This window comes from Trichosurus vulpecula, chromosome 7 (assembly GCF_011100635.1).
Source record: "Trichosurus vulpecula isolate mTriVul1 chromosome 7, mTriVul1.pri, whole genome shotgun sequence".
NCBI classification, from domain to species: domain Eukaryota; kingdom Metazoa; phylum Chordata; class Mammalia; order Diprotodontia; family Phalangeridae; genus Trichosurus; species Trichosurus vulpecula.
Genome location: NC_050579.1, coordinates 140,609,276 through 140,632,099, shown reverse-complemented (window position 1 = coordinate 140,632,099; position 22,824 = coordinate 140,609,276). Strand labels below are relative to the sequence as shown.

Here is a 22,824-nt window from a genome sequence, read left to right as displayed (position 1 = left end):
CATGAAAGAAAACTTCCTTGATATTCTAGAACCAGAGGGTAAAGTAGAAATTGAAAGAATCCAATTGAAAGAAACCTCTTGAAAGTGATCCCAAAATGAAGACTACCAGGAATATTATAGTTAAATTCCAGAACTCCCAGGTTGAGGAAAAAATATTGCAAGTAGTCAGAAAGAAACAATTCAAGTACCATGGAGCCACAGCCAGGATAATACAAGATTCAGCAGCTTCTATATTAAAGGATCAGAGGGCTTAGAATATGATATTCCAAAGGACAGAGGAGATAGAATTAGAACCAAGTATCATCTACCCAGAAATACTGAGTATCATCCTTCAGAGGAAAAAAATGGATATTTGATGAAAAAATGGATATTCAACAAAAATTTGATTTTAGGCATTCCTGATGAAAAGACCACAGCTGAATAGGAAATCTGACTTTCAAATACAAGACTCAAGAGAAGCATAACAAGGTAAACAGGTAGGGAAAACCTTTAACAAGGTTAAACTATTTAAATTCCTATATGGGAAGATGATACTTGTAACTCATAAGAACTTTCAAATTATTAAAGCAGTTAGGAGTATATACAGACAGAGAGCACAGGTGTTAATTGAATATGAAGGGATGATATCTAAAAAAAATTAAGGGGTGAAAGAGAAATTTATTGGGAGAAAGGGAAAGAGAGAGGTAGAATGGCATAAATTGTCAGAGGCAATTAAAAAGCTTATACAGTGGAGGGCAAAGATTGGGGGGAGGCGAAGGGCAGTGAGTGAACCTTACTCTCATCAAAATTAGCTCAAAGAGGGAATAACAATTGGGTATAGAAATCTATCTTACTCTACAAGAAAGTAGGATGGAAGGGGATAAGATAAGAGAGGGGAGTAAGAAGGGAGGGCAGATTAGGGGAGAGGAGTAGTCAGAAGCAAAATATTTTTGAGGAGGGAAAAGGTGAAAGGAGAGAGAGAACAGAATAAATGGGGGGGGATAGGATGGAGGGAAATACAATAGTGAAATAATGGTGAAAATATTTGAAGCAAGTTTCTCTGATAAAAGCCTCATTTCTCAAACATAGAGAGAACTGAGTCAAATTTATAAAAGTAACAGCCATTCCCAAATTGATAAATGATCAAAAGATATGAACAGTTTTCAGATAAAGTAATCAAACTATCAATAGCTACATGAAAAAAATGCTTCAACTCACTATTAATTGGAGAAATAAAAATTAAAACAATTCTGAGGTACTACCTCATACTTATTAGATTGACTAATAGGACAGAAAAGGAAAATAACAAATGTTGGAGGGGTTGTGGGGAAAATGGGACACTAATACACTATTGGTGGAGTTGTGAATTGATTTAACCATTCTGTAAAGTAATTTAGAATTATGCCCAAAGCGCTATAAAGTCATGCCAATGCTTTGATCTGGCACTACTAGATCTATATCCCAAAAGAGATAAACACACACACACACACACACACACACACACACACACACACACCATAAGAAGGAAAAGGACCTATATGAACAATAATATTTATAGTGGCTCTTTTCTGGTGGAAAATAATTGGAAATTGAGGGGAGGCACATCAATTGGGGAATGACTAAACAAATTGTGGTAGGTGATTATGATGGAATACTAATGTGCTATAAAGAAATGATGATTAGGATGCTCTCAGAAAAACCTGAAAAGACATACATTAGTTGATGCAAAGTGAAATGTACTGTGTTCAAAGTAACAACAATATTGTAAGATGATCAGCTGTGAATGACTTAGCTATTCTCAGTAATACAATGATCCAAGACAACTCTAAAGGACTTGTGATGAAAAATGCTATCCATTGCCGGGAAAAAAAATTGATGGTGTCTGAGTATAAATTGAAGCACACTTTTAAAAACTTTCCTTATTTTTCTTGAGGCTTTTTTTTGGTCTATGTTTTCTTTCACAACATGATTATGTTGGATATGTTTTGCATGACTTCATATAACCTATATGGAATTACTTGCCTTCTCAATGGGGGTGAGGGGTGGGGAGGGAGAAAGGGAGAGAATTGGGAACTCAAAGTTTTTCAAAACAAGTGTTAAAAATTGTTTTTACATGGAACTGGGGAAAAATAAAATACTAAATAAATGTTTTCTTTAAAAAAAGGGAAAAGAAAGAAAACCCCATGGACAGTATGGTTCATGTCATGAAGAGTCAGAAATGACTGAACAACAACAAGGTGCAAGGATCGTGCATAATTCATCTTTGTATTCCCCTCAGTAGCTAGCTCAATGTCTTGCACAGAGTAGTGGATGCTCAATAAATACTTTTTGGAATGAATTTACAGGAAAATGAATTGATCAAATTTTTACTAAGTCATTACTTTGTATCTAACTCTTAGTTGGTATGCAGAGGTGGGAAACATGTGGCCTCAAAGGAACATGTGGCTTTCTAGGTCCTCGAGTGCAGCCCTTTGACTGAAGCCAAACTTCACAGAGCAAATCCCCTTAATAAAAGGATTTGTTCTGTAAAACTTGTACTTAGTCAAAAAGCTTCACCCAAGGATCTAGAATAAAAGGATTTGTTCTGTAAAACTTGTACTTAGTAAAAAAGCTGTACCCAAGGACCTAGAAGGCACATGTGGCCTCAAGGCTGCAGGTTCTCCATCCCTGGATGGAATACAAAGACCATGAGACAAAGCCCCTGCTTTCAAAGCCTTAACAGAATAGTTTAGTGGGGTCATGGGGTAGGTGGGAGGTAGGGGGATAACACTTGGATAAATGAGAGCACAATGAAGTGTTAAATTTTGTTGCATGGGTCTCTAACTATAGTAGTTTAGAGAAGATCAAAGCAACTGGAAAAGTTGAAAAGGGCACCATGTTTCTTACCCAGGTACAGTGTAAGCTTTGTGAGGGCAAGGACTTTTTTTTTCTTTATATCCCCCTCACGTAGCACAGCGTCTTACACTTAAATGATTTTTGGTGGGCTGGTTGATTGATTGAATGGAACTTGACCTCAACCTTTACAGATTTGTACAGGTGAAGACAAGGAATAAAGACTTTCCAGGCAGGAGGGCTAGCATGAACAGAGCACTGATTGAGGAACAAGTCCATTGCATTCAAGGCATGGTGAGGAGATCTGTTATCATGAATTGTAGGGTAAAGACCAGGGATTGGTGAAAAAGGAGTATGGTCATATAAGGTGAGGCCAAACTGTAGAGGACCTCAAAAGACAGGCAAAGGAATTACAAAAAAAATTCATATTTTTGATAGTTTTTTAAAGTGTTGCAAAGCATTTCCCTCACCTAGTACCAGTATTATCTCTTATTTTACAGATGAGGAAACTGAGCTCAAAGGTTGACTTGTCATACAGCTAGGAAATGGAAGATCTGAGATTTGTGCACAGTTTCCATAGTTCAAGTTGAATATTCTTTCCACTAAACATGTTGCCATTGTAACCTCTTAAACTGGGAAACCACATAGTAAAAACAATATTTCAGAGAGGTAATTTTATTCTTTATGACCCAGATACGGAAAAGTAGAAAACTGTGTATCAAGGCAATATCACCTAGCCATCTTATCTTTGAATTATAGGACTGATAAAAAAATAAAGATTAAAAATCCCTCATGTAGTAGTTTTAGACTTGTTTTTGCAGAGATGCTAATTGTATGGAGAAAGACTTTTGTAGTTTGATGGATGTTAAATTGATAGCTCGGCAGATATCTGAGCTGGCTTTGTTATAATGTACTTTTGATGAATCTAACTTGACATATGCTAGTTCTTCTGATGCAGGTTTATTGGGCCCAATTTTAAAGTTCTTCCTCTGTCGATAACAAAAATGAACTAAATCAAATTTTGCCTGAGTAGAAACTATATAGTCAGACTTAGAAAGCAATTGACTAATGAATATTTCATCAATACCTATATAGCAAGGTAGAATTACAATGGTTGAAAGTTATAATAATTTTCATATTAGATTCCTTCTCTAGATATGAAAAGTGTGAGTTATGTTACTTTAAAGAATTTGTACTGGGTCAATAATATGGGAATTTGGAATTGACTTTGCAAGTTTAATTTTTCCTTTAAATTTGCATAATTATTCTATCCATTTCTAATACAGCCATGAGTCAAAATTCACTCTCAGGGTATATGGTGTCACTTTTGTTTTTAATTACATTCACATATGTTTTTAATTGAAGCTTTTGTTTTTGTTAATGCATTCTTATATTCCAGTTCTAACATTACTGTGTTAATTTTGGAAAATAAATTAATATCAAATAAGAACTAAGTAGTCTGATGGCATCTTCGTAAATACATTGGCTTATTTTTTTTCATAGATTTTTGTGCTTATTTCAGTTTTGGAACTGATTTTCTAATGTACAAAATGCAGATGAAAGTAAAGACAAGGACGTCTAAGTAAAGCACTACAGTGCATAAGTGCGGTGAAAAATATTCTTAGATTTACATAATGGATTTACTCCATCACTCCTACTGTTTCACAGAGGCAAAATCTGTGTGCATGATAAATAATTTATACCACATCATCAATATCTTACATTTAACTGCATTGGAAGCAATACTTTTCATTACTATTAAGAAAGAGGAAAAAAAATTTAAATTATAAGGTTTATCAAGATGGCTCTGGATACATAAATCTAATTTTCCCAGAAATTCCATTTTTAAAGCATTGAATTCATTTTTTTAAAGGAAAAAGTGCTTTACTGCTTTATAGAGGATAAGGATCCAATAAAGCAATTAGTAATTAAATGAAGATGCTCTACCAGCCGATGGAAGGGAAGAGTCTCCCTAGAGTTCTACTTTGGAAATATCTGGAAGTGAATTAAATGTAATAAGTATTTTAAATGCCTGTTATGTGCAAGACTTTATGCTATGTATTGGGGACCTATAGAGACAAATTATTCATATTTTATTAAATGAGAGGCAAAGTCTTGAAAACTTCATTATCTGGCTGTATGCAGAATGTTATTTAAGGATATAATTACATTAGGAGGATCATACATATATCTGCAATTTCTCCTTTCTCCCAGCTCCAGCCTAAGAAAGACAAAACATGTCTCTCTGCCTTCCTACCCCCAGCCACCAACATCAGTAGCATTATTACCTTTATAAAACTCAAAACTTTCAATGCCTAAAATCAGGGATTTATAACGGAATTTTAAAAATAATAATTAAAAACCCTGTTCTTCAACTCCACACCTTATTATATCACCCTATTAACTTGCCTATGATTGTTAATAATAATGCTTATGCAGACCACTCTAAATTGTGCCTTTAAAACAAACAAAAAACAACTCTCTTGTCCTTATGACATCCTGGCTACCTGCCATTATTCCCATTAGACGGATTTGGAAAGTTGAGGCAAAGATTGAGGTGACTCATAGCTTTGCCGATCCTGTGGGTTGGTTGTGAAATAAATGTAAGGTAAACTAATGATAAATCCACGAGTTTGAGGCTGGTCTTTCTCAGAACACTATTTCCCCCATGCCCAATTTCCATCTCCTTTAATATCAGGTTATTAGGCATATGGTTGAAATATTGGCTATTTATACAGCTTCTAAGGGTTTGTTTTTTTGGTGACAATTGTGTGTTGTGACATATTTTGAGAGACAGCATTGTGGTAATGAAGAGTGCTGAGGTTAGTGCCTGGAAGACCTGTGTTTGAATTCGAACTCTGACACTTATTACTGTGTGACCCTTGGCAAGTCACTTATTTGAATCCTTATCTATGGGGGGGGGGGTTACTGTATAATACTTGCATTTCCCTCTACTTGGAGTTGTTGAGCTAAGGCTTTAGAGAAATGTCAGTTATTACCTTGGTTAGTACTAAATTAAATATTTCCAACCGTAACAGCCCTTAAGCTACTTAGCTCCTCCCCTCCGGAATCAACTCCAACAGGAACCAAGAAATATGTGTCAATATGATTTCTCATCTGCACACCAAGTCACTCCCCTATGCTTGAGCTCTAGCACACAAAGGGTGAGGAAGAAGGGAGGGGAAGTAGCTGATAGGCGACCCTCCCTTGCCCGAGGGCTATGACTTTCTATTGCAAGTGACCAGCTGGTGTTCAGAGGGAAGCCTGTGAATGATTAAAGTTGGGGGCTAGTAATTTGTGAATGCCTCTTAAAATTCCGTCTTCTGGAGAGAAAAGTGTAGTGTAGTGTAGTGTGTGTGTGTGTGTGTGTGTGTGCGCGCGTTCATTTGGGGGGAGGGAGGAGGGGGAAGGAAAAGACTGTGCCAGAGTGAGTGCGTATGTTGCAGCAAGAGCAGCACCGGGCAAGGAGAGTTGGGCTGAGTCGGAGTCTTGTTTTAGAAGCAGCAGTTGCCAGCAGCAGAAGCAGGACCAGGAGCCCAGCCTGACGCAAACCTGCCAGCAAGTAGCAGCGCCCCGAACACGAGGCAGGCGCCCCGGCGCGCGCGGTCGCAGCTGTCTCTCCACCCCAGAAGCCCCGGGCTGGTCCAGGAGAGGGAGCACAAAGGCAGGCGGCGGCAGCGGCGGCACAGAGCGGACCACTCTATCTCTGGTGCCACAGATGCGCGGCTCCTTCCCAGCGCCCCACCTGAGAGCGCGCCTGGCTGGGCTGAGAGAGGACGGGTGGAGGAAGCGACGGCAGCATCAGCAGCAGTAGCATCAGCAGCAGTAGCATCAGTAGCATCTGCATCCTTAGCTCTGCTCCTCGAGCGCCCCTCCCCCGCCCTCTTCGCCTCCCACCCGCTGTCTCCGAGAGGCAGCCGGGCTGCAAGGGAACCCATCGAGGGTAATATGTTCCCGCGGCGACTCCTCCCGTGCGTGTCCTTGGCCCCGAGTTCGGCGCCGCAGCTCCTCCTCGTTTGCTCTGCTCTCGCCGCCGCCGCCGCCGCCGCCGCTTCTCTGAGCTCTCTCCATCTCCATCCCTGCCGCTGCCGCTGCTCCTGATGGATGCCGGGGAGTGCTGCATTGCTTAAGCGCTTCACCCCCACCTCCCCTTTTGCTGGTAGGGTAGGGGCCCTGAGTGCTGCTCTTTCGCTTTTCTTCATTTAGGGAGGCTTATTGCCTAGCCAGACACATTTCTGTTTTCTTTTTCCCATTTCATTCCTTTTCTTCTTTCCCCTTCGCCCAGAGACGATGTAGATTCAGTGGGGAGAGATCCCACCTAGGCGGGAGTGGGGCTAGGCGGCTTAGATAAAAGGCTGAGAGGAGGAGGGAGAGAAGGAGGTAGTGGAGGGGGAGCCCACGCTGCTGCTGCTGCTGCCAACCGCCACCGCCACCGAAATATTTGCTGGTACCATATGAGATCACTGTACACCAAAGGGAGAGGGGGAGATAACCAGCTTTACCCAGATCCCTCTACTTGGATCAAAGGGATTTTAAATACGGATCTACAGCTCGTCTTTTTTTTTTTTTAATTAAATGACAAAAAGATGCATCTTTGAATAAGCAAAGAGATAAGTACGCTCCTTCCCCCTCTTCTTTTCTTTTCTTTCTTTTTTTTTTTTCTCTAAAGATTCTCTCTCCCCGCCCCGGAACTCTGCTGAAGAGCCACTTTATTATTAATCAGAATTCCCATCTTTATCTAGGGCTCTTCCTTCTGTGGGGACTGCAGCAGCACCAGAGTATTGGGTCTGAGATGTGCGTGGGGGCTGTTTTTATTATATCTTAGAAGAGAAGAGAGAGGAAGACAGCAGGGGCTGTTTAGGGTAGTAGGAGGGAGTAGAAGAGTGCTGAAAACTACAGGGGGACACATTCCCCTAAAGAGAAGGGAGCAGGAGTGGGACATTTTTTGGGGGTGGGGCAGGGAGTGTGGTGGAAGATAAGCTGGAGCAACAGGGTACCACATTTGATAGGAAGACGAATTGTTTCCTGTAAAGAAAAGGGAGGCAGTAGTAGCAACCAGGGTTCAAGCGCTTAGAGTGTGTGGCAGAGGCCAGACTGGTCAACAAGGAACAAGAGGAGACAAGGAACTGGAGCACAATGACTCATTTACAAGCAGGTCTCTCTCCAGAGACACTGGAAAAAGCCCGACTGGAGCTGAATGAGAACCCAGACACCTTGCACCAGGACATTCAGGAGGTGCGGGATATGGTCATCACCAGGCCAGATATTGGTTTTCTTCGCACAGATGATGCCTTCATCTTACGCTTCCTGCGGGCCAGGAAGTTTCATCACTTTGAGGCTTTCCGCCTCCTGGCCCAGTACTTTGAATACAGACAGCAGAATCTGGACATGTTTAAAAGCTTTAAGGCTACTGACCCTGGCATCAAGCAGGCTCTGAAAGATGGCTTTCCCGGAGGACTAGCCAATCTTGACCACTATGGCAGGAAGATCCTAGTCCTCTTCGCAGCCAACTGGGACCAGAGCAGGTAAATCTTCAATCCAGTCCTTGCTGTAGGCCAAACTTTTGCAAGGGAGCTGGGAGAAATTCTTTTAATAACCCCTTTCCCAGGATTTAAGTTAAGGAGATCACATAGGTTCTGAGATCTGATAACTTTTTCTATGTGGGCACCAGAAGCTGGGGTTAGGAAAGAAGCTTTCAGAAGTTACAGGGGGAAAGAGAGTCAACTTCAATTTAATAAACATTTATTAAGAACCTACTGTTTGCAGAGCAGCATGGCAAGAAGTGTGTGTATGGGGGAGGGAACATAGGACATGTAGATAAAATATGGTGCCTGCCCCTGACATGATTACTAGCCAGTCCCTGTTGGTCGGTAGGATTATGGCCAGACTTGCATAACCATATTGTTGAGAGTTAGCCAAGTAGCATCATAGAGGATGTCCTTATCCCTATCTTCCATTTCATAGCCTCCTATGAAAGTTCGTTGGGCTCTTGAGAAATGAGAATAGAAATATACTTTTGCTTACCCTCTTTTTCTAAAATGTCCTTAAGAGAGATTCCTATGTATCTTGTGTGCTTAAGCATTTTGCTTTTAAGGAAATATTCAGCCAGATGCAGGTAGTTTCATTATTTGGGGACATTTGTACTTAGTGATGTGTAAGTGAAGGGATAATATGATGTGTCACTTCAATAAAACATACCTTTTATAGGCTAAGGATGCCTTAAAAACACTAAAAAGAAAACATGATTGGTGTGCTTATTCCTGTATCTGTCACTAGCATTAAGCAACAAAACAATGTGCCAACAAAACAATGTTCAATGATGCTGCTCAGAGTGTTGGGTAAAAAAAGTAGAAAACATTTAGATGAGTTCATGAGGAAATTCCTTTAGATATCTGGGTGTTTTAAAAAACAGATATATCACCACACTATTTAGATTTTGATGCTAGCCAAAAGAATGCAAACCACTTCTTTTCTACTTTCTTATTTTGAAGTATCTTCCAAGGTTGAAAAATGTGTGAAGTTCAAAAAGACTTTTGTACTACTTAGTACCAGCTAATGTTCAAAGCTGGATGGGAGACTTAAAACTATATTCAGCATTATTATTTATAATGAGTTTTTTCTTTATAAAAAAGTTGTATTTTAATTTTTTTTGACAGGTGCCTTCTGGATAGCTTAAATCTGTCTTTGGAGCTTTTTATGAAATATTTTTCACATTGATTAATAGTTCTTATAGATAACCTTCCTCAGTCTTGAAATTTTAGAACATAAACTTTCATTTTCAAGAACAACTGATTTTCAACACTGTACATATATGTGTGAGTGCATGTGCGCACATGTGTGTGTGAGAGAGAGAGTGTGTGTATGTGTGTGTGTGTGTGTGTGTGAGTTATGAATGAATCTGTGTTATTAAGATATGGCAGTTTGTTCCTGTTGTGTCAAAATAAACTCTGTTTCTTAGATAAACATGGTGACAAAGCTCATACTTGAAGAAAGACGGTCAAGAGTCAAAACTCATTGGGTAGCTGGTGGGGTGGATCGTGAAGCATGGCTGGGAAAGTGATTTTAATATGAAGACATTCTGCTCAAATTCAAGGCACACATATGTGAAGGTTTGGGGTTAAGATGGCAGTCTTCAAATGGCAGTAGTTACTTTTCTCCAGTTTTTTTAATGAGGAAAGAAAGCTTAGTTATCTATTGGATACTCTGTTTTGAATTCTGTTTCTTTTAAAAGTGACATAACTACACTTGAAGAAGTGAGTCATGGGAATATGTAAACCATTAATTGGACAAATCAAAATGTAAAGCATTTGTTTAGAAAAAATTAACATTTCATGTGTCTGTTAAATGAAGAATGTGGGTTTTTATTTAGCTACAAGAAATAGGAACTTGGAACTGGGAAAATTTTTAATTTAAACACCATACAGGGTGAGTTGTAGAAAATATTCCAAAGGGAATTTCATTCACAGTGACACAAACACATAAGAAACTTACTTTCACTTAATTCTACATGTGAGCTAATGTTCATCTACTGATTTATAAACTAATCTGAGATGGAATTATGGTTTAGTATAAACAGCAAGGGACCTAGAATCAGTATGGCTGAGTTGTAGTTTTACCTCTGCTGTTAACTAATCCTGTGACCCTGTAGGTCCCTTAACTTCTCAGGGCTTAGTTTGCTCATCAGTAAAAGGATATTGGATTAAATTCTGTTCAAGAGCTTTCCAAACTCTAGATTTTTATGAACATAGTTTCAGCTTTACATGGGAAGGTAGCAACTCTGAAACTCATCAAAAAAGTTGTATTTTGTTCATTTTCTTTCATTTTTATAAGTAAAAAGAACACAAGTTATAATGGTCAAAATATAGATTTTTTTTGGTGATGGAAAGTGATTTATTGATTGACATGAAAGTTGGTTTCATCTAATTAACCAAATGTTTTAATATTTTTTCATCTGAGTAAAAGTAGAAAGATTACAACAATAATTATATAAAATTATAGAATTCATTCATTCAATAAAGCTTTTTTTGAGAGCTAATTATATGCAAGGCCCTTTGGAATTTTAGAATTGGAAGAGACCTGAATTCTAAGTGAGAAAAACAACTTTGGAACAACCAAGAAAGTCTGGAATATTAAGGTCAGTTGGGGTGAAATATTAGACATTAGATAATAGATTTTGAGTTGGAAGAGACTTCAGATGTCATCATTTTACAGATAAAGAATTTGATGCCCAAAGAGATCATAGAATCATAGATCATGCATAGATCTAGAGCCGGAAGAGAACTTAGAGATTGTTTAGTCCCATCCCCCCATTTTATAGATGAGAAAACTGGAGTGTGAAACAGGGAAGAGAAGTGAGTTTCCCAAACCATACAAGTAGTAAGTGGTGGAGCTAGAATTTAAACTTATATCCTCTGACTGTGTCCTGCTCATTCTACTATACCATACTGCCTCAGTCATGTCTATAAGACAGAAATGATTTAATCTGAACCACACGTTCAGATTACACAAAATTTTTCTCTTGCTTCCCTCTAGTCCACATGTAAATCTACTCAGGAGAGATGAAATTGATCAGTGGGTATCTGTTGTTCACTTGTTCAGGCCTGTCAGACTCTTTATGACCCCATGGACCATGGCACACCAGGCCCTTCTATCCACCATTATCTCTCTAAGTCTGTCCTGGTTTATGTTCATTGTTTCTATGACACTATCTATTCATTTCATCCTCTGCCATCCCCTTTTCCTTTTGCCTTCAATTTTCCCCAACATCAGGGTCTTTCTCATCTTCTCATTATGTGGCCAAGGTATTTAAACTTCAGCTTCAGTACTTGACCTTTCATTGAATAGCCTGAATTAATTTCTTTTAAGTATTGCCCAATTTGACCTCATTGCTGTCCAAGGAGCTCTCAAAAGTCTTTTCCAGAACCACAGTTTGAAAGTGTGGATTCTGTAGTGCTCAACTTTCCTTATAGTTACATTCTCATAGCCATACACTGCTAGTAGAAAGACTGTAACTTTGACCATATGGATCTTTGTTGGAAAGGTGATGTCTCTACTTTTTAGTATGCTGTCCATATTTGCTATAGCTTCCCTTACAAGAATCAAGTGTCTTTTAATTTCATGGCTTCAGTTGCCATCTGCAGTGATCTTTGAGCCCAACAATATAAAATCTGACACTGCTTCCATTTCTTCTCCCTCTGTGTGCCAGGAAACGATGAGACCAGTTGCCAAGATCTTAGTTTTTTTTGATGTTAAGCTTCAAGCCAGCTTTTACACTCTCCTCTTTCACCCTTATCAAGAGGCTTCTTAATTCCTCTTTCACCCTCATCAAGAGGCTTCTTAATTCCTCTTCACTTTATGCCATCCGAGTACATGAAAATAGCTTATTTTAGGGGTCTGACTGTGTAGGAGAACTAATTTTCTTAAATACTTGTATGCTAGACAGGTTTCTTTTCTGGTCTTGGAACTGTGAAGACCCCTTGCCATTTAGTTCTTCTCATTCTTATCACCTCATCACCTCCAACCTTCGACTTTTTCCCCAGTCTGTTGCATCTGACCTTTTATATGTTTACAGTAGTCTTTGGCTTTTTTAAAACTTCAGTGTTTCCACTGAATGCTTGATATTTCTAACTCTGCTTCCCCTATTCTTCCTCTTTCCCTACCTCCCCTCCAAAAACTCTTTGCTTTCCTATTATAGGTTTCAACTCACCAGAAAAATTCTCTACCCTGCTCTTCTAACCCCTCATTCAATTCTTTGCCTGTCCAACAACATCTAATTCTCATGTATCTAGTCAAACCCTCTACTCAAGTAAAACTTGACCATGAATTTCTTGCCTTGACCAAAGATAAAGCCAGCATCTGGGTTGGACATTAGGAGCTTTCCTTATGGTAGCTCTTTACGTTATAGGAAAGCTGGGTGATTGGTAGATGTGGATGATTTTTTAAGGGAGAATCTAGAAGCAGAGTAGAATAAAGGATTCTCCTTCTCCCCTGCCTATCCCACTCCCTGTAATGTATTGCTTGCACCCTTTGTTATGTTTTCTAAGAGATTTGTCAAACCAGACTCATTGAAGAATTGATCTGCTTAACAGGTCAGAAACAGTGTCATATGTTTCTTTTGTATCCTCCCTAGCTCCTAACAGTGCTAGCATTTTGCTCAATAAGAACTGGCTGAATTCAGCTGGGTTACATATGAGTAGGAAGTTAGCTGACACCCATTTTCTTGAATTGTAGATTTGTAGAATTAACTGGTGTAGCTGCACAGGAGACTGTTGGACAAAAGTAAACATGGGGGAGGGGATGCCAACCATCCATAAACGAAATAGGATTTGTTTCTGCAGTAGAATAATACAAAGCCAAATCCAGTTATTGTAAAACACTGGCATGCTTCCAGAAGCACTGGAGGACACATTTGATGGTTTTTTTTTCCCACAAGAATACCAAGGTAAAAGTGCAATATTCACAATGTCCCCCTTCCCCCTCCATAACTGGAATGCTCAAAGGCATTCTTGTCAAAATGCCTTTCTGTGTGGTCTCTGAGGGTGCTTTTTCTTTTTCTAAAAGGAGCAGGCACATGTGATTTATTACATTTATTGAGCAGGCTGTAACTTGGAAAAGATCAATAACATTTTTGCTTCTTTATTTTAGATCATCTAATATAATTTTTAAAAACAAGAAGAAAACTGAAGAATGAAAAACATGTTATCTGACTTCATGTCATTCTCTCATTGTCATATTGTAGATATTATTTACACACATATACATACACATATACATATATAAATATGTATGTTTGTATATAGATATGTTTGTGCATATATATATATATATATATATAAATAAATAAATAGGGAGAGAGAGAGAGATTTGCTTCATAAACTCTGAACAAATTTGATGTTGCTATTCAGTGGTTTCAATTGCGTCTGACTCTTTGTGACCCCATGTGGAATTTTCTTGGCAAAGAAACTGGAATGATCTGCCATTTCCTTCTCCAGTTCATTTTACAGATGAGGAACTGAGGCAAACAGGGTTAAGTGATTTGCCCATAGAGTCACACATCTAGTAAGTGTCTGAGGCCATATTGGAACTGATGAGTCTTCCTGACTCCAGGCCTGGTACTCTATCCACTGTGCTATATACTCTTCATGACCCCCATGGACCATGGCACACCAGTACCATCTATGGAGTTTTCTCGACGAAGATACTGGAATGGTTTGTCATTTCCATCTTCTGTGGATTAAGGCAAAGAGAGGTTAAGTGATTTTCCCAGGCTCATACAGCTAGTAAGTGTTCAGATTTGAATTCAGTTCTTCCTGACTCCAGACCCAACACTGTGTTCACTGAGCCAACTAGCTGCCTCAAACTCTGAACAGCAGCATGTAATTCTGTTTAAATAATCAAATATTTAGTAAGTTGCCTACTGTATTCAAGGCACTGAATATATGTTACAGATACTTTGTTGTGGTCATTGCTGGGTATTTTTTTCAGTCTCATCCTCTTCCTCTTTCTTCACCACAATCTGGTTCTAAGGCCTCCTCACTCATAGCTCACCCTATTCTAGATTGATTGTGATCTCAGCTTTTTGTATTTTCCCTTCTCTAGGCCAGCTAAGATTTCTACTTTCCCTGATCTTCTGTTCTAAATCTAGGCTGGTCTTGGTCTCCTATTCATTCTCTAGTCTAATTAAGATTTTTTTCTTTCTCTATCTTCAGTCTAGTGTGCCTTTTCCATGCTTTTGGCGTGGATAACGTCTTTCTCTTTTGTTAATATGTATGTGTATGCATGTACATGAATGTATGTTATACATAGCTACACACATATGAATATATGTATATGTATATGTGTATATACACACAGCTTCCAGTTTCTTCTCCTAATTGGTAAATTTTACAAAATGAGTAAGGTAAAGAAAGATGTCATGAAGTAAGGGGAGAGAAATGAGAGGACCTCAAAGAAAACATTTCTGGCATCATCAGGAACAGGTAGGGAGTAATTTGAGAAATGAAATCAATTCCAAAAAGCTTTAGTTGAATCCCATTATGACATACCTACCCAGTGTACAGATTCATATGTACCTTGAGTTAAATTATGCATCCTGAAACATAACTATATACAAGTCTGACATATCAGAGTTAGCTTGTAAACCAGGTGATAGATATTGTCTCCCTCAGCAATATCATAAAAGGTTTCCATTTTAATATAATAAGCCCCAATTTTTGGTTGAGTCATGGAGTATTCTGTTTAAGTGACTATTCTGTTCAACAAGGTTATATTTAAGATGGACTATCAACATAAAATAGGCTAATTCAATATAATTAAAACATTTAAGATGATGATGGTAGCATGATGAGAGTAAAGAGATAACCAATGGACAATTCATGTACTCTATTGGTATCCTTGTAATATTAAGAGAAAACAAATAAGTTAGCTATGTTCCCTTTGCCAGTGTTATGGGAGGACATGGAAAAGAATTACATGGGATAAATAGGCATGGAAGCATCTTCATCATTGGAAGGAGTAACCATATTGATGAGACCACAGATCCAGTTGAGTAATCCCATATATATGTATCCTAATATACACTAAGTAAAAAAAAAAATCCTTGATATCCACTTATCTGTAACATCTCTTTTCCATAAAAATGAAGATATAGTAAAAAATTCAGCTGTTTGAGCTTTCTGGGCATCTGAATTTTGTTTTAGCCAGAATTGACAAAATAGCCAATAGTCTTAATTCTTCTCTACAGGTTTACTGAGAGATATACTAAGCAAGTATTAAAAGAGAATCAGGCAGTCATCTGGACAACTGAAAGAAAAAAAATAGTTTGAACAGTAGCAGAAAAGTAAAAGTTTTTTTGAATTTTTTGGTTATGTTTTGTTTTGTTTGGGAAGAGAGGGATTGATTTTCCAAGTTCTATAAATGATTCAAATAATTTCTCAAATGTACACTTTGTCAGAAACAGATGAAAAGGAACTAGTGATTAAAAGGCTAAGAAGTTTCCCCACCAAGATTTGGGGAAGAGGTTGGTGATGACTATCTATGTATGGATTTGGGGCTGGATTGAGGCAGGAATTGATAGTCACGCAGGCCTCCATCCCAGTGCAACTGCCAGGCTTTTCCCAATTGGAGTGCCCTTTCTGCAAATACCTTGGGGATTATTGCTTGTCAAAATTTTGCAGTTCATTTCCAGACTTGGCCTTTAGTTCATTCCAGGAAGAAGGGAAAAAAAATAGGTTTAATAAGTGTCTTGAGAGTTGTTCTTAGGATTCTGGAATGAATTCCTGAAAATAAATGGGATAGTCTCTTTAAAAGGGATGCTTTTAGGTGTGTTGCTAGGACCTGAAGGGGCTTTGCACAGTCATCAGACAAATCAATTGATGCTGAAAGCAATAGGCATCCAAGGGAGCAGTTACTAGGAAAAGGCCTAGGTACTAAGTAAGGTTCTAAGGCAGCATATACCTCCTCAACTAGCATGGCAATTGACACCCCTAAATTAGGGCAGCAGCTGACACCTAGGAACTGGTACTTTCCTTCAACCATTACCTGGAGACCAGAATTCACAACTCCAGGGCAGTATAGGGAAGGGGAGGTAAGGGATTCAATCAGGGATACATCAGTCAGTCAACAAGAATTTATCAAACATCTGCTTGATGGAGAGGAGAGGCAGCTAGGTGGTTCAGTGGTTAGAGCACTCTTCCTGAGTTCAAATCCCACCTCAGATAGTTACTAGCTTTATGCTCAGGCACTTACTAGCTGCATGACCCCGGGCAGGTCACTAAATCATGTTTTCCTCAGTTTTTAAACTGCAAAATGAGTTGGAGAAGGAAATGGCAAATCACTCCAGCATCTTTGCCAAGAAAACCTTGAAATGGGGTCACAGAGACCCAACTGAAATGACTGAACAACAACAAAAATATGCCAGGCATTGTGCTAAGCACCAGGGATACAAAGAAGGGCAAAAGACAGGCTTTTCTCTCAAAGAGCTCACAATCTAATGGAGGAAACAATATACAAACAACTATGTACAAATGAGATATGTACAGGATAAATTGGGAGTAGTCTCAGAAAGAAGAAAGGACTGGGAGGATTAGAAGTAGCTTCTTACGGAGCATGGGACTTCAGCTGAGATTTGGAGGAAGCCAGGGAAGCTAGGAGGTAGAGACGAGGTGGGAGAACATTCTGGGCTTGAGGAATGGACAGTGAAAATGCTCAGACAGGGGATGGAGTGTGCTGTGTGAGGAGCAAGAAGGAGGCCAATGGCACTGGATTGCAGAGAATATGGAGGGGAGTAAGGCGTAAGAAGACTGGAGGTCAGGTTTTGAATGGCTTTGAAAGCAAAACTGTTGGTGGTGCCGGGAATTCTTGGAAATTATGAGTTTAAGCAGTGGCAGGAGAAGTGATTTCATTATAATCTTATCAGAGCCTGTTTACAAAGTTTGGTCATCTTGTTGAGGCTCTGAGATCCATATTCACTGCATGCTTCAGGGCAGCTCAGGGATCATGGTAGCTAAGGTGTTTAATAGGGAAGAGTCGGTTAGTTCTTAATGGTCTCCCGTCTCAAAGGTCAAAGACAGGCTGGAATCAATCATATGTAAAAGCTTCCAAAAATAGAAGAATCCAAATATTGGGGGATTGGGCAAGGTTCCCAGAAAAGGGTCAGGGCAAAAAGAAAGAAGTATCAAGTAGGAAGAAGGCAGGTAGCTAGAACGTATGTGTCTTACTTGATAGAGAAAGGATACTAGTCCCTGCCAAAACAAAGGTGTTTTCTTTCTCAATTACAAGATAGCTTATCCAGGACTTTATAAAACAACTGATAGAATAACACTGAAAGTTGAGAATGTCAACTTTCAGTGGCCCATCATTTAGCATTTTCTTGGATCGAGATGATTCCAGGTTCACATGGAACATTCTCAGACCAAACGGAAGATCATAAGATCATCCATTTATAGCTATAAGGGACCTTAGAGGACATCTGGTCCAACCCTTCATTTTACAGATGAGAAAACGGAGAACCAGGGAAGTTAAGTGATCTGCCCAAGGTCAAAAGCATGTCAAGCATCCCAGGTAGGACTTGAGCCCAATGTCTCTGACTCAATAACAAATACTTTTCCCACTGTACTGCCTCCCCACAAAGGGTTTGTTGCGCAAGACTGGCCAAGATATAATTACCCACCAAAGAAAGACTCAGCTAATATTTCAAGATACTTTGAAATATGTACTATGGACAGTAGTGACTAATATTTTCCTTGGAAATATAGACTGAACAATTTAGGAATGGTTTTAGCTCTTTAAGTCCCATGGGTAGGTATATTTTACTGACACTACAATTATTGGAATTACTCTACTGGTCTCAAAGAGTCAGTGGCTCTTGATGCTGGGTTTTTATGGCACCAATCAACCAGTTGAAGGATGAAACACTCAGTTAATTTGGTTATTCTTTATAAAAATTGCATTTTCCACTTTCTCTGTGCATAGCATCAGGCATGAACTTAGTCCCTGGTCTCAAGGAATTTGTAGTGTAGCTTGTGAGAAAATCTGTGAAGAGCCAAATAATAAGGTAAGACACCACATATTCATCACAAGGCAATGTGGCGCCAAGGGTGCCATGCAAGTGGTATAAGCAAGAAATGCCAGAAGTGAAGAGAAGTCACTGTGCTTGATTTAGGGTCATTTAGACAAAGAGGGATGCTAGCAGAGCTGGCCTCAAAGCCAACAAGACCTGGATTCAAGTCTTGCCCTTGACACATATTGGCTGTGTCTCCTTGGGCAAATTACTTAACCTCTCAATGCCCTTGGCAACTCTGTAAGGATATTAATTTTGAAGTGCTACTTGGTTTGTATAGAGTGTTTTCTCATCTAAGAGTTCTCTATACCTTTGGTCTGATTCTTGTCCTTACCTGGATGAACAAAAAGCTCAAATGCATTATTTAGGTATATTCAACTTTCCTCCTTCTGCTGAATTAATTGAATTGTTTATATGGTCAGTTTATATGTTCATATGTTCACTTGGTCAGTTATATGGTCAGTTTATATGGTCACTTAACAAGGGCAGCATAATTTTAAATATGATTAAAGCATCTTGGATTTTATCACTGTGGATATACTCTCAAGTGACAGAAATTTCCATCTCACTACAACTTGATACAGTCTGTAAGTGTTTCTGTGCCTGAAGAATTAATCACTTTGTGAACAAATATTTCCAGACTTTGTGACTTGGAGAAGAAGGGAAGAGAACAAATATTCATTAAGCATCTACTATGTGCCAGCCACAATACTAAACACTTTACAAATATTGTTCCGTTTGATCCTCATATGTAGGAGGTTAGGTGCTATTACCCTCCCCACTTTACAGTTCAGGAAACTGAGGCAGATAGAAATTAGTAACTTACCCATTTGGTCACTAGGTAATGACCTGCCCAGGATCACACAACTGGTAAATATTGGAGATAGATTTGAACTCAGAGCCCTGTCTCTAGGCCTAGCTCCGTGCACAGGTCCTCTGGTCCTCAGACCATCAATGTGCAGTCTATTGACAGGCTTACACTGAGAGGCTTTTCAGCTTGCTATAACCTGCCAGGGCTTGTACTTCACAGACATAGACTTTGAAAATCTAGGGTCAACCTCCATGCCATGATAAAAATCTTTGCAAGAGGGTACTATTTCTTTTAGTGGAGTGTATATTTCAAAATAGGGCAGCTAGGTTACACAGTGGATAGAGTGCTGGGCCTGAGGTCAGGAAACTCATCTTCATAAGCTCAAATCTGGCCTCAGATTCTTTTTAGCTGTGTGACCTTGAACAAGTCACTTAACCCTATTTACCTCAGTTTCCTCATCTGTAAAATGAGCTGGAGAAGGAAATGGCAAACCACTTTAGTGTCATTGCCAAGAAAACCCCAAATGGGGTCATGAAAAGTGGGACAGGACTGAAAAATGACTAAACAATAACATACTTTAATCTAACATTAAAAAACCCTCTATATTTGAGGGAATTTCTCACCTGAGAGTTCCCATACCAATGAAATCACAGAACTAGTCCCAGTCACTGACCCCTATTAAAAAAAAACCACACTGCTTCCCTTAAAGTTCTTTTCTTAAGAATTATTACGACCTTAAGAGTAAACCCTTGAGGGGACCTTGAATTCTCAAAGATCATAACAGCTGGACATGTGGTTTGGCAGGGCCTGATAAGATGAAAAATTCTTTTGAGTCTGGGACAGATTGCAGATGCCTGTCATCTGAAGACTAGTCTAGGTACCTTCAAAAAGTCCCACCACCAGGTTGGCCACAGGGTGACAGATTTTTCCACCGTAGCAGCTCTCAAAGATCATCTCTTGTGTGAACTGATACAGAGTAAAGTAAGCAGAACAAAGAGAATGCTTTATACAAAAACAAGACAGTAAAAACAACTTCAAAGCCATAAGAACACTCATCAACACAATGACCAACCAAAGTTTCAGAGGTGCATGAAGCATATTCCTTATCTCCTAACAGAGAGATGGCTTCTTGATACAGAAAGACACATATATTTTTAGTTGTAGTCACCATGGAATTTGTTTTCCTTGACTGTTTGTATTTGTTACAAGGATTTGTTTCTCTTTTTTCTTTCTCAGTGGTCAAGGAGAGGAATAAGGGAAAATAAATGCTTTGTTATTTGAAAAATTTTTTAAAGTTTCATTTGATTTCAACTATGAAAAATTACCTTGCAGAGTTGTCGTGAGAATCAAATAAGGTAATGTCCACAAAGTAATTTGGAAGCCTTAATGCATCATCTAAATGCAATCTATTCTTATTATCTTAACCTATTAAGGCACAGAATAGATAGTCTTTTGGTGAAGGGCATGAAGTACTGAAAGTTAAGTATGAAAAAATGTGAAGTTATATCAGGCAGAGTGAGACATCTGGTTTATTTGACAAGAAAAACACAGAGAAATCTCAACTGGTCATCAACATAGAGAATAATTCAAACAGTATGACGCAAGTAATATTTGCTTTGGTACACAAGTAATAATAGCATACCAAAGCATACACAAATCCTTTAAAATGATAAAATTTGAAGTTTAAGAGAACTAATAGCAAAAAAATTAAATAGCAATTAACAATAATTTCCAATCATTAATGTCTCTCAGAGCTATAGATTGGTAGTGGAGTGTGTGTGTGTGTGTGTGTGTGTGTGTGTGATTGAAGGTTGGACAAAGAATAAATAGATTAAAGGGGAACATATTAGACAGACACTTGCTTCATGGAATCTTGTGTTCAATCTGAATAATAGAGGGAGATAGCCGTCTTTTGGATATGGTTGTATTTTTCCACCATTATAGAACAAGTTCCTTCTGGCTGCAATGGCACTCACTTTCTACATTTTCTTCAAAGAATGATGTTTTTTCTTTCTATGTTTCATCTCTAACATTTCCTTCAGTCTATTCACCTTCATTCCCACAAAATTATAGCTCAGATAGCTAATATGCTAAGCTTGCTGATAGGAGCCAGATTTTGTTTCTGAAGCACACATTTTTGCCAGTGTTTTTACAGATTTCATTCTTTCCCATCCTTTCCCAAATGTATGTATGACTTTGTTATTTCTTTTCCTCCCAAATTCTCCCTGCTGTGACCAGCCAGGTCTGAAGAGTTCAGTGAGACATACCATCTGGGCTCAATTTTATGTCAGTATTGACTTCATAATCTGTCTTGTGAAACACACATAATGCCTGTGAGAGACAGAAAGGGAAGTTCTGTTTGTCCTCATATCTAAAGTCCCTTCTAGGAAGTAGTGTGTATTGGTGGGCAGAGCACTGCATTAGGAGCCAAAGGACTTGGGTTGGAGTCTTGGCTTATTATCTGTGTGCTTCCAGAAAAGTCATTTAACCTCTTTCAGGTTCAGAGTTTTATTCTGTAAAATGAGAGGATTGGACTTGACAATTTCTAAGGTCTCTTTTAACTCAGAAAAATCATATGATCTAACATAATCACACCTAAGAGACTGAAAGAGTTAATGTTCTTTCTAACAGCTAGGTGATGCAGTAGATAGCGTCATGAGCCTGGAGTCAGGAAGACCTGAATTCAAATCCAGTCTCAGATACGTATTAGCTTTGTAACCCTAGGCAAGTCACTTAACCTCTATCTCCTTCAGCTTACTCAACTATAAAATAGGGATAAAAGTAGCACCTACAACTCAGGGTTGTCTCATTGAGGATAGTACAGTGCCTGTCAATAGCAAGCACTTAATGCTTATTTTATTCCTTCCTTCCTTCCTTCCTTCCTTCCTTCCTTCCTTCCTTCCTTCCTTCCTTCCTTCCTTCCTTCCTTCTTTCCTTCCTTCCTTCCTTCCTTCCTTCCTTCCTTCCTTCCTTCCTTCCTTCCTTCCTTCCTTCCTTCCTTCCTTCCTTCTTTCCTTCCTTCCTTCCTTCCTTCCTTCCTTCCTTCCTTCCTTCCTTCCTTCCTTCTTTCCTTCCTTCCTTCTTTCCTTCCTTCCTTCCTTCCTTCCTTCCTTCCTTCCTTCCTTATTTCCTTCCTTCCTTCCTTCCCTCCTTTCATCCCTCTGTTCCTCCCTCCCTTCCTTCCTTATTTCCTTCCTTCCTTTCCTCTTTTCATCCCTCTGTCCCTCCCTCCCTTCCTTCCTTATTTCCTTTCTTCCTTCCTTATTTCCTTTTTCCTTCCTTCCTTATTTCCTTCCTTCCTTCCTTCCCTCTTTCCTTCCTTTCCTCCTTCTTTTATCCCTCTGTCCCTTCCTTCCTTCCTTCCTACCTTCCTTCCTTCTTTCCTTCCTTCCTTCCTTCCTTCTTCTCCATAGTGGATAAAGTGCTAGATTTGAAGTCAGGAAGAACTAGGTTTGAATCATACTTGAAACAATTACTAGATCTAGTGTGATCTTGGGTAAATCACTTCACCTTTCTCATTCCAATCTGTAAAATCGGGATAATAATATATATGACAAAGTTTTTGTGTGAGTCAATTAAGATAATGCATAGAAAATTTTTTGTACACTTTAAGTGATGTATGTGAAGTGATGATGATGATGAT

At 38.9% G+C, this 22,824-nt stretch overlaps 1 protein-coding gene across 1 annotated transcript in view; it reads left to right on the top strand.

The window, feature by feature from the left end:
* The first annotated feature begins 7,766 nt into the window (after window positions 1–7,766).
* Window positions 7,767–22,824, top strand: part of CLVS2 (clavesin 2) — a 98,708-nt gene continuing 83,650 nt past the window's right edge. The window contains exon 1 of the mRNA XM_036769245.1: window positions 7,767–8,336. Coding sequence (XP_036625140.1) covers window positions 7,948–8,336 — 389 coding nt within the window. The 5' untranslated portion in view covers window positions 7,767–7,947. The remainder of the gene's footprint in view (window positions 8,337–22,824) is intronic.